Below are 12817 nucleotides of genomic sequence, written 5' to 3' on the forward strand. Positions count from 1 at the left end.
AGAATTCAGCCCATTATTTGCTACACTATTAAGGTTTTTTAACAGATTTAACCACTTGAAAACTGATTTTAATGCCTTCTGCACCTGAACTTTGAAATCGTTGCTCCTTCAGCTCACCTAGTTTTCCCTCATTTAAAAAAAAAAAAAATACACATTTTTTTTCTTCTTCAAACTACACCAGCTTGCCTTTATGGATTTCAATGTCAGCCTGCCATATCTTTGCCCATTTTACCATCTTCTCACTGGCACCTCACAGGTTCTTTTTGTGCACAGAATTTAGCAAATAAATCCACCATCCTCTTGTCTCTATATCCAAATGTTTATACATGTAACAACCTCCCATCTGCCCAGACTCCCAGTGAATAGTTACTTCGGAGGGGAAAGGGAGAGTGCTGCATTTGAAAGGAGTAGATGTAGCTTTTAGTGTGCTGCCTCCACAGCAGATGAAGAAAGGTAAAGTCGACATAGTCCCAGATGACCACAGGCTGCTTTCCCCTCGAGGGGGTGAGCTGATTGGTGGTGATTTAACCTGAGGATCACCACACCTCTTGAGGGTAAAGGCGGGCCTTCATGAAGAAGTGAAGAGAAAGATAACATTGTAAGTTAAAGTCTATGTTTTTATATCTAGATTTTTATGGCAAAGATGCCCCATACAACGCACTTGTGGGAAAGGACTCCACTCGAGCTGTAGCGAAGATGTCCTTGGAATCTGAAGACCTGACACATGACACTGTAAGCTTACGTCCCTGAATCAGACATTCGCGGGTGCTCATTCTGACTTTTATTACAATAGGATGGATTCTATTTGGATATGTAGCAAGGATCATTTGGAATTTACCATACATATAATTCTTTGGAAGAATCGTTATCAATTTAAATTATGATATGATTGAGACCACTTTGTCACTTTATAACTGCATCGTTTAATTAGTGGAAATACCCACATTAAACGTGTGTGTAATCGGAAGAGCTGTTGCCTCAAGTGAAATATTACTATATCAGGTATTTCGCACAAGTTTGACTTTCCCATATTTTAACTTATAATCAATTCTTCCTTAAGGTTATTAAGTTATTCATTTTTGCCATATTCAATTAAACTATTAAGACATGGTATGATTTTATAATCCATTGTTTTTTTTTAAAGCTATAATATCACAAAAGAGCCAATAGGAATCTGAATGCTCTTCAGTTTGAAAAGTGAATTTTAAACCATTCATTCTTGGGATGTGGGCTTCGCTGGCTTGGCCAGCATTCATTGCCTGTGAGGCGATGATGGTGAGCTGACTTCTTCAACTGCTGCAGTGTAACAGTGAAGGTTAAATGACGGGAAACATTTCCTAGTCAGGATGATGGGTGGCTTGGAGGAGGACTTGCAGGTGGTGGCCTTGCCATGTGTCTGCTGCCCTTGACATCTAGATGGTAGTGGTCATGGGTTTGGATGGTGCTGTCTGAGGAGGCTATGTGAGGTCCTACAGTGCATCTTGCAGATGGTGCACACTGCTGCCATTGTGCATCATTGGTGGAGAGAATGAACATTTATGGATGGTGGACTGCTTTGTAGAGGATGGTGTTGAACTTCAGTACTGTTGGAGCTGCACTCATCCAGGCAGCTGTTTTCCATCACCCTCCTGTCTTGTACCTTTGTGGTAGTGCTAGGTATTGCGGTACCTGAGAGGTGGATGACTATTGGTTAGACCCAGGAGTCTACCATTGGCTGATGTACATAGCTCCGCCCTGAGAGGCGGAGTATAAGAACCAGTGCCATCCCAGCAGCCATCACTTTCTGTATCGAAGCTGCTGGGGAAGAGTTCTAGCAGATTAAAGCCTTCAGTTATGAATCACTTTGTCTTGAGAGTAATTGATTGCACATCAATTTAATCTGCTACAACTTCAGTTGAAAGGATGGATCTCCGTATCAAACTGGAGTGCCTTCAGCTCCGCCCCCACGCGGACAACTCTGCTGCTATTTTCAAACATTGGCTGGCGTGCTTTAAGGGCTACCTCGACACGGCCGCCGACACCCCCACGGAAGGACAAAAGATGCATCTCCTACGCTCACTGGTCAGCCCTGGGATCTACCCTCTTATTGAGGAGGCGGCGAATTATGCTGCCGCGATCGAGCTGCTAGAAGGACATTATATCTGCCCTGTGAACCAGGTCTACGCTCGTCACCTGCTGGTGACTAGGAGGCAAAGCCCCGAGGAAACGTTGGAAGACCTCTACCGGGCGCTGCTGGTGCTGGGCCGAAACTGTGGCTGCCCGCCAGTTTCTGGGAACGAGCACACGGAACTTTTGATCAGGGATGCTTTTGTGGCAGGTATGACCTCCCCCCGATATCCGCCGAAGGCTCCTAGAAATGGACACTCTGGGACTTGCAGACGCACGGGCCCTGGCAGGGTTCATGGACGTTGCCTATAGAAACGCGCTGTCATTTGCTCCCGATCGCACGGCGGCCCCCTGGGCTGCGTTGCACCCCATAGCGGCAGCCCCTCAGACCTTCCCCCTGACCCCGCAAGCCTGTGCGGTGAGACGGCCCGCTAACGCCGCCGGACACCGCTGTTTCTTCTGCGGGCAGGCGAATCATCCCCGCCCGCGCTGCCCGGCCCGCACCGCCACCTGCAAAGGGTGCGGCAAGAAGGGCCACTAGGTGGGGGTCTGCCAGCCCCGCACTGTGGCCGCCGGCTCCAGTGACTATCGGCAATCCCCCTTTCAGGCCCCGACCACCCAGCGCTCACCGCCACCCCCCCTATCCTAAGGCCACGTGCGACCCATGGGCGCGGCCATTTTGCCTCCCGGACACCACGCTGGGCGGGTGGGCGCCGACATTTTGTCCCTCGCCGCCGCCATCTTCTTCCTCACCGGACACCATGTGCGACCCATGGGTGACGCCATCTTGGATGGGGCCCCAGGCCCCCAGCACAGCCGACTACACGCTGCCCGACCAGAACTCTCCATTACTGCAGCTGGCCTCGGTGACTCTGGACCAGAGTTGGTCCCGGACGCTTGCGAAAGCTACAACGATGATCTCCATCAACGGCCACGAGACGTAGTGCCTGATTGACTCTGGGAGCACAAAAGCTTTGTTCACCCTGACACGGTAAGGCGCTGTTCTCTTGTCACCCATCCCGTAAACCAAAGAATCTCCCTGGCCTCCGGGTCACACGCGGTGGAGATAAAGGGGTTCTGCCTCGCGAACCTCACTGTCCAAGGCAGGGAATTCCACAATTTCCGCCTGTACGTCCTGCCGCACCTCTGCGCAGCCACCCTCCTTGGGTTGGATTTCCAGTGCCATCTGCAAAGCCTGACTTTTAAATTCGGCGGCCCTATACCCCTTACTGTCTGCGGCCTAGCAACCCTTAAGGTCGACCCACCTTCCCTGTTTGCGAACCTCACCCCGGATTGCAAACCCGTCGCCACCAGGAGCAGACGGTACAGTGCCCAGGACCGGACCTTTATCAGGTCGGAGGTCCAGAGGCTGCTGGGGGAAGGGGTCATCGAAGCGAGCAACAATCCCTGGAGAGCTCAAGTAGTGGTGGTAAAGACCGGGGAGAAACATAGGATGGTCATTGACTACAGTCAGACCATCAACAGGTCTACGCAGCTGGATGTGTACCCTCTTCCCCCGTATAGCCAACCTGGTGAACAGGATCGCGCAATACAAGGTTTTCTCCACGGTGGATCTCAAGTCTGCCTACCACCAGCTGCCCCTCCGTAATGGTGACCGCCAGTACACTGCCTTCGAAGCAGATGGGCGGCTCTATCACTTTTTAAGGGTTCCCTTCGGTGTCACGAACGGGGTCTCGGTCTTCCAGCGAGAGATGGACCAAATGGTTGACCGGTACGACTTTCGCGCAACGTTCCCGTATCTGGATAACGTCACCATCTGCGGTCTTGACCAGCAGAAACACGACACCAACCTCCGCAAATTTCTCCAGACCGCCAAAATCCTTAACCTGACATACAATAAGGATAAATGCGTGTTTAGCACCGACCGTCTAGCCATTCTAGGCTACGTAGTGCGAAGTGGAGTCATGGGCCCCGACCCTGAGCACATGCACCCCCTCATCTATAGTGTAGGTTAGATGGCTTTTGTTTCGATGCAACATCGTGGGCCGAAGAGCCTGTACTGCGCTGTATCGTTCTATGGAGTTCCCCCTCCCTCACTGCCCCAAGGCCCTAAAGCGCTGCCTTGGGTTCTTCAGCTATTATGCACAGTGGGTCCCCAATTACGCAGACAAAGCCCGACCCCTGATCCAGTCCACAACCTTCCCTCTGTCGACGGAGGCCCGCCAGGCCTTCAGCTGCATCAAAGCAGGCATTGCAAAAGCCACGATTGCCAAAGCCACAATGCGCGCCATCGACGAGTCCCTCCCCTTCCAGGTCGAGAGCAATGCGTCCGACGTAGCTCTGGCAGCCACCCTCAATCAAGCGGGCAGGCCTGTGGCTTTCTTCTCCCGCACCCTCCACGCTTCCGAAATCCGCCCCTCCTCGGTCGAAAAGGAGGCCCAGGCCATAGTAGAAGCTGTGCGACACTGGAGGCATTACCTGGCCGGCAGGAGATTCACTCTCCTCACAGACCAACGGTCGATTGCCTTCATGTTCGATAATGCACACCGGGGCAAGATTAAGAACGACAAGATCTTGCGGTGGAGGATAGAACTCTCCACCTACAATTACGAGATCTTGTACCGTCTGGGGAAGCTGAACGAGCCTCCTGATGCCCTGTCCCGCGGCACTTGTGCCACCGCACAAGTGGACCGCCTCCGATCCCTCCACGAGGACCTCTGCCACCCGGGGGGTCACTCATTTTTTTTCATTTTATCAAGACCCGCAACCTGCCCTACTCCATCGAGGAGGTCAGGACCGTCACCAGGGACTGCCAAATCTGCGCGGAGTGCAAACCGCACTTCTACCGCACCTGATAAAGGCTTCCCGTCCCTTTGAACGCCTCAGCATGGATTTCAAAGGCCCCCTCCCCTCCACCGACCGCAACACGTACTTCCTGAACGTGATTGACGAGTACTCCCGGTTCCCATTCGCCATGCCCTGCCCAGACATGACCACAACCACCGTCATCAAGGCCCTCCAGGGAATCTTTACACTGTTCGGTTTCCCCGCATACATTCACAGTGATAGGGGGTCCTCCTTTATGAGTGACGAACTGCGTCAATTCCTGCTCGGCGAGGGCATCACCTCGAGCAGGATGACAAGTTACAACCCCCGGGGAAACGGGCAGGTCGAGAGTGAGAACGGAACGGTCTGGAAGACCGTCCTGCTGGCCCTGCGGTCCAGGAATCTCCCAGTCTCCCGCTGGCAGGAAGTCCACCCGGTGGATCTCCACTCCATCCGGTCACTGCTCTATACAACCATGAATCAGACACCTCACGAACGTCTCCTTGTTTTCCCCAGGATGTTCTCCTCCGGGACCTCGCTCCCAACCTGGCTAGCGATACCCGGACCCATCCTGCTTCGGAAACATGTGAGGGCGCACAAGTCAGACCCGTTGGTCGAGAGGGTCCACCTGCTGCACGTCAACCCCCAGTACGCCTACGTAGCGTTCCCTGACGGCCGCCAAGACACGGTCTCCCTTCGGGACCTGGCGCCCGCTGGAACCCCACCCGCACCATTGCCCCCACCCTCCCCACAGCATCTAACTGGAGGGTCAGTACTCCCGCCGCTCCTGCCTAGGCCCGAACACACACCGACGCCTCCTACATGCACCCCCCCCCCCCCCCGCCCCCTCCTGTCCACCTTTTGCCCCAACAGCGCCACCTAGGGGCGACTAAGCTGCCAGGAAGACGACATCACGCTCCCGAAGTCGCAACCGCCGGGACCCCCATCAGAATCACCGCCGAAGCCTAGACGCTCCAGAACGACGACCAGGCCACCCGATCGACTGATTGCTGCACTATGAACACTTTGTTATTACCCTCGACATCATGGTACTTCCTACCTGGTCATACCATGCGAATGGCGACTATTAATGCTGGCCATCACACCGCCGGGCTCTTTTTTAACAGGGGGTGAATGTGGTAGTACCAGGTATTGCGGTACCTGAGAGGTGGATGACCATTGGTTAGACCCAGGAGTCTACCATTGGCTGATGTACATAGCTCCGCCCTGAGAGGCGGAGCATAAGAACCGGTGCCATCCCAGCAGCCATCACTTTCTGTATCGAAGCTGCTGGGGAAGAGTTCTAGCAGATTAAAGCCTTCAGTTATGAATCACTTTGTCTTGAGAGTAATTGATTGCGCATCAGCCTTGTAGATGGTGGACAGGCTTTGGGGGATCAGGAGATGAGTTACTCGCCATAGAATTCCTAGCCTTTGACCTGCTGTGGTGGCTACGGTATTTATATGGCGAGTCCAGTTCAGTTTCTGATCAATGGTGACCCCCAGGATGTTGGTAGGGATTCAGCAATGGTCACAATGTCAAGGGGAGATGGTTAGATTTTCCCTTGTTGGAGAGAGTCATTGCCTGGCACTTGCGTGGCATGAATGTTACTTGCCAGCCAAAGCCTTAATATTGTCCAGTTTGGTACATTTGGACATGTACTGCTTCAGTATCTCTGGAGTTGAGAATGGTGCTGAACATTTGCAATCATCAGTGAACATCTCTTCTGACTTTATGATGAAAGGAAGGTCATTGATGAAGCAACCTGCAGATGGTTGGGCCTGATAAACTCCAGCAGTCATGTCCTGGAACTGAGATGATTGACCTCCAATAACCACATTCTTGGTGCTAGGTAATGCTCTAAACAATGGAGCATTGTCCCCCCGATTCCCATTAACTCCAGTTTTGCTCGGGCTCCTTGATGCCACACTCTGTTAAATGCTGCCTTATTGTCAAGGACAACCACACTCCCCTCACCTCTGGAGGTCAGCTCTTTTTTCCATGTTTGAACCAAGCTGTAACGAGGTCAGGAGCTGGGGGACCCTGGCAGAACCCAAACTGAGCATCAGTGAGCAGGTTATTGCTAAGCAACTGCCGCTTGATAGCACTGTCGATGACCGCTTCTACTTTACTGATGAACAAGAGTGGACTAATGGGATAGTAATTGACCGGGTTTGATTTTGTCCTGCTATTTGTGGACAGGATATAGCGGAGCAATTTTCCACATTGCTGGTTCGATGTCACTGTTGTAGCTGTATTGGAACAGCTTGGCTAGGACCACAGTGTACAGTTATGTAGAATTAAATCCTGTTGCAGTTTATATTAACTGTTTTATTTCTATTGATAAAACTGATGAAATAGTTCACTGTGTTGGGGAAGATTAGGGAAATTACTTGAACGTTTAAAAAAAAAAGTTAAATCCCTCTTTCTGCGTAACTTGTATTCTTTCCCTCTTCTTTCTTTCACTGTTCCTCTAAAGCAGGCTCTTCATTAATCCTGCCAAAGATGTAATTTCTTCAAAGACAGTCAGTCGAGATATATGTTAGATTTTTGAACATTCCTCAGTTTGCCCCCCCACCCCATTTGGGGAAATACAAAATTAATTCATTAAATCATACAGCGCAGAGGCCTTTCAGCCCAGAACACTACCTAGTCCCACTGCCCTTTTCCCACAGCATTACAATGTTTTTTCTCTTTGGTGTTTATCCTATTTGCTTTTGAAAGTCTCGATTGAAACTGCCTCCAATATCCTCTCAAGCAGCGCATTCTAGATCCCAACCACTTGCTATGTAAAAATGCATTTTCCTCACTTCTTTTGACGATCTCTTTTATATCCGTTTCCTTTGATCCCTGACCAATGGAAACCAGTTTCTCTCTATCTACCCTAAACTCCTCATATTTTCGAACACCCCAATCAAATCGCCTCTCAACCTTCTTTCTTCTGAGGAATCTATCAATGTAACTGAAGTCCCTCCTGCCTGGAACCATTCCGTGAATCTTTTCTTCACCCTCTTTAACGGCTTCATATCCTTTCTTCCTAAAGTCCGATGTGGACATTGCTCCAGTTGAGGTCACCATCAGTATTTTACAAAAGTTCAGACAGCAGAGTGTCTTGCTCTATGCGAATGACCTGTTCCTCTCCATCTCGAACCCTCAAAGCAGCATGAAAGAAATCAAAAAGCTCCTAGGAAAGTTTGGAGCCTTCTCGGGCTACAAACTCACTCTGGGCAAAACCAAAGTATTCCCTGTCAACCTGAGAGGCAAAACCAAAGTATTCCCAATTCTGCTACCTGGGGATCCACAGTGGAACCAGACCAGTCTGGCAGACAAAGTAAAAAAAGGATTTACAGAGATGGGATACACTCCCACTTTCTCTGGTGGGGCGAGTGCCGAAGATCAAGATGAACGTACTACACTTGTTCCTCTTCCTGTACAGGTCCATACCGACCTACAGAGAGAGAGAGAGAGATTTTAATCACACGCCGGAGAATCCTGCTCAGCCGTGTTTTCTATCCGATGGTGAGAGGATGGATTCCCAAAGCACGGATCAGAGGAAGATGACTTGTGTATATATTGTAACCTACACATATATCCTTACCGAATGTACAATATATAAAATGTAAAACATTTTTTTAAAAAGAAGCACCGGCAGGAGATGCAGGAGGGTCTGTCCAGCGTGATCGAGGCAGCAGTGGTTCCTCTTCGCAGTGCTTTGGAGAGGGTGAAGAAGCATTGCAGGGTGCGATGATTTGGGAGCTGAAAAGGGGGGCCTCAGACCACAGCGACCTGATCATGTCTCTGGAAGCAGAGATAACTATGCTGGCGGAAGTGCACAAAGTGTTGCAGGCCAGAGTGGATGACCAGGAAAATCACCCAGGAGAATAGTGGGCTGCCAGAGGGGGCCGAAGGCATGGGCACCACCGATAACCTGGCAAAGATGTTTGAGAAGCTGGTCGGAGAAGGGATCACCGAAGCCAAATTCACCGAAACCACCGAGGTAGTTTGGGTCCACCAGTCGCTGCATCAGAGGCTGAGAGCTGCGGAACTGCTGTGGGCAGTGATCGTCCGACTGCATGAATACCAGGAGAAGGAGTGGATTTTGGGGTGGGCAAAATCCATATGAGATTGCAGCTGGTGAGGGTTAGCCAATACTTATATAGCAGGACACTGGGACCGGCCTGGCCAAACGTCGAGAGGATGGTGAAATGGGATGTGAGGGGGTTGAATGACCTGGTTATGAGATTCGTTTGGGGGTCGGGGGGGTGGGGGGGGGGGGAATTGCTGGACACGCTGCTGCAGGCATTTGTTGGGGGGAGGGGGGGGTGATTGCTGGACACGCTGCTGCAGGCATTCGTTGGGGGGGAGGGGGGGGGATTGCTGGACACACTGCTGCAGGCGTTCATCTCCCTGACTGCAACAAAGGATAAGGACCTGGTGAAATTTGGGTCTTGACGGCCCATCTCCTTGTTGAACGCCGATGTGAAGGTGCTAGCAAAGGTCTTGGTGAGCTGTCTGGAGGGGTGTGTTCCGAAGGTAGGCTATGAGGATCAGATTGGCTTTGTGAAGGGACAACAGTTGTCGAGTAACATTGGGCGGCTCTTGAATGTGGTCATGACCACATTGTGAGGGAAGGTGCCAGAAGTAATTATTTCTGTGGACTATGGAGTGGAGGTACTTTTTTGAGTCCTGGGAAGGTTTGGGTTTGGGCCATCGTTTATCTCCTGGGTGAGATTGTTATATAGACCTCCTACAGCGAGTGTGAGGATGAATATATGGAGCTCAGGATACTTGCGGCTGCATAGGGGCACGAGACAGGGAGGCCCATTATCACGGTTAGCTATTGAACCCCTGGCTATCGCACTTGGGTCGTCAAAGGAATGGAGTGGCATTGAAAGCAGGGCTAGAGAGCATAGGGTGTCCCTTTATGTGGACGGTTTGTTGTTGTACGTGTCGAACAAGCTCTCCAGTATGGGGAGGATAATGGGGTTGTTAAAGTTTGGATCCTTCTCTGGGTACAAGCATAACGTGGCCAAGAGTGAGGTCTTCCCGGTGAACTGCCTGGCTAAGGGCACAGGCTTGGAAACATTGCCATTCAAGCTCGTCAAAACATCAGGTATCTTGGTGTTCAGGTGGCAAATGAGTGGGGCATGATGCACAAATTGAATTTGGCCGGCCTGGTGGAGGGAGTGAGAGGGAACCAGAAGAGGTGGAATGCCTACTCGCTTTGCTTGGGGACAAACCTTTAAAAATGAATGTCCTCCCGAGGTACTTGTTCCTGCTTCAGGCTCTCCAAAGCATTCTTCATTAAAGGGGAAGAAGTTAATTTCAGCATCTGTGTGGGCAGCCAAGACACGAGAACCTGGAGAGGCTTCCTACAGAGGGGGACGTTGTTTAGGGGGGCTGGCGCTGCCAAATTTATAAGAGATAAAGGGAAGTGGGAGGAGGAGCTGGGTGTGGCACTGGGGGTAGGGGCCTGGAGTGGAATACTGTATCAGATGAACTCGACCTCCTCCTGTGCCAGGATGAGCCTCATTTAATTTAAAGTGGTTCACAGAGCTTCCGGATGTGGAGAATAGGTGCGAGAGGTGCTTAGGGAGGCTGGCAAATAAAGTGCATATGTTGTGGTCCTGCTCTAAACTGGTTGAGTTCTGGGCATCGGTGTATGAGACTGTCGATGATCGTGAGGCTGAGATTGGAGCCGTGCCCTTTGGTGACATTTTTGGGGTATCGGAGTTGCCGGAAGTGGTGGAGGGGAAGGGGGGGCCGATGTTGAGTCCTTCACCGCTCTGATTACCTGGCGACGGATACTACTTGGATGGAGGTCAGCGGTGCCTTCAAGGGCCTTGTGTGGGCGGGGGATATGGCAAAGTTTCTGCAAATGGATAAAATTAACTTTGCCCTACGGCGGTCAGAGGAGGGATTCCACTCCAGGTGGAGGCCGTTTTCTCAGTTTTTCAAGGATCTGTTTGTCGCCAGCAGTTAATAAGGAGGTAAAATTTGTTAATTTATAAAGATATAAAATGACAAACTGTCTGTAATATGGTTACGTGTGTTTTTCTGATTGTGGAAACTTTGGTATTGTTTGGGATAAAAAATATTTTTTTAAAAAGATGTACAATCCTGACTTGTTGCTACTGTCTATCATGCCCCTAGATGGTGCTGTGAGATCTTTATCTCAAAAAAAATTCAAGTGACGTCTTTTACAATAACATGGTTAAACTTGCTTCAAACCTGTCTTCATGCCTTTTAATATTGTTACTGAAGCCTTTTCATGCAACCTCCAGCCTTCACTTACTGGGCAGTCACCCACCTGTAAGCCTAGTCCAGTATTGCAAAGCTCCTGGGGGTGCTCTACAGAGCCCACCTACCCTCAGCCCAGTTTGAGGACCACTGACCTGCTGTAGATCCCACTTCACACCTTGTAACAAACTCCCAACAGAACAGCAATATTTCTGTAATCGAATCTCCATTTAAGTGTTGGGGCGTAGCATTTTTAACAAAGAGGACACAGCCATCCAGGTGTCTCACAAGTTGGCATGCATATCGATGTAAAATCAAATAAATATTTTAATGTATAAAATACACTGCATTGAATACTCATTCAAGCTACATTCAACTCTTAATAATTCAGTGTTATTTTAACATATAATTATCCCAAAAATATGACTTATGGAAGCTTATTCAGTGAAATATTTTGATCAGAGTCCACTGTATTTTATACTTTAACCCTTTATTCATTTTCCATACCTTCAATATTTCAATATCTGATTTAATCTAATTTTTAATTATATTTTACTATATAAATTTTCTCTACCATTTAATGCATTTTTCTTTATCTTCAATGCTTCTGCAATAATATATTGCAAATACATCTTTTCAACTCTCTATGAGCAATACTACAGGTTATATATAATATCTACAAATTATTGTGTGGGTTCTACAGTATCAAGAATATCCATTTACGTTTTCCACAATATGGAACAATAAACTGAACCATTGTTACTGGCTACAGAGATGTCTAACACCTCTCAATAGCTTAAAAATGTAATTTCCTCAGACTAACTGAGTAAAGCCATGGAAGTTAACTTGCACAAAATACAAACTCTCATTATATAAGAAGTTTTGCACATAGATCAAACTTCCTTTACCTCAACTTCCTTCTCAAACTTTCCCCATCCAGTATTCCCCTTTCTTATGAAGAAATAGAATAGAATCCTTACCTGTTCTCACTAATTTGAGACCAGGTGTTTTTCTCTTCCTCCCCTTTTGTTTCCCCATCAATTTGATCTCCTGAAGCAGTGGCATAAAAATGGTATGCTTAGGATGCCCCAAAGTGTTTTGCAATGAATGAGCTGCTTGTGTAAAGTTCCATAATACCATGAGCAAACAAAATAGCTTGTTCACATTCCAGCCCCAAGAGTAATGGAGTTGAATAGCTACTCCTGTTTTTTGGTGATCATGGCTGAAAAAGAATTGTTGACCAGGATATCGTCTATAAAACATTGCCCTGGGATATTTTATGCCTGCCAGAACAAGCAATCAGGACTTCACTGTATCTTTCTTTCAGATGGTACACCCAACAAAGCAGCATGCTCTCAGTGCAGCCTGGGTTGTGTGCTCAATCCTGTGTGGAAGCAAAGAAATATGAAGAAAATGGTGCAAAAGAAGCTCTTTCTAACAGTAATTCTTAAATGTCAGTGCTATTTCATCAGCCAGTCACTCCACAATCTCTAACACATGAGTTTCCACTAAGACCTGTCAACTGTGTTCCCTTTGTAGATATTTTGTTCCCGCGATTTGGGATATAACGAATACCAAATGAAAAGATGTAGGGCAGAATTTACCGGTTGTTCACGCCAGCGGGATATTCCAGTCTTCCCGGCAACACCTCTTGTTTCCTGGCGATGAGGGATGCATTCAATGG

At 49.0% G+C, this 12817-nt stretch overlaps 1 protein-coding gene across 1 annotated transcript in view; it reads left to right on the forward strand.

The window, feature by feature from the left end:
* nenf (neudesin neurotrophic factor) overlaps positions 1 to 12817 on the forward strand; it is a 28860-nt gene that overhangs the window by 15115 nt on the left and 928 nt on the right. Inside the window, exon 3 of the mRNA XM_072508757.1 lies at positions 629 to 732. Within this exon, the coding sequence (XP_072364858.1) occupies positions 629 to 732 (104 nt within the window). The remainder of the gene's footprint in view (positions 1 to 628; positions 733 to 12817) is intronic.

The sequence above is a fragment of the Scyliorhinus torazame genome, chromosome 1 (assembly GCF_047496885.1).
Source record: "Scyliorhinus torazame isolate Kashiwa2021f chromosome 1, sScyTor2.1, whole genome shotgun sequence".
Classification (NCBI taxonomy): domain Eukaryota; kingdom Metazoa; phylum Chordata; class Chondrichthyes; order Carcharhiniformes; family Scyliorhinidae; genus Scyliorhinus; species Scyliorhinus torazame.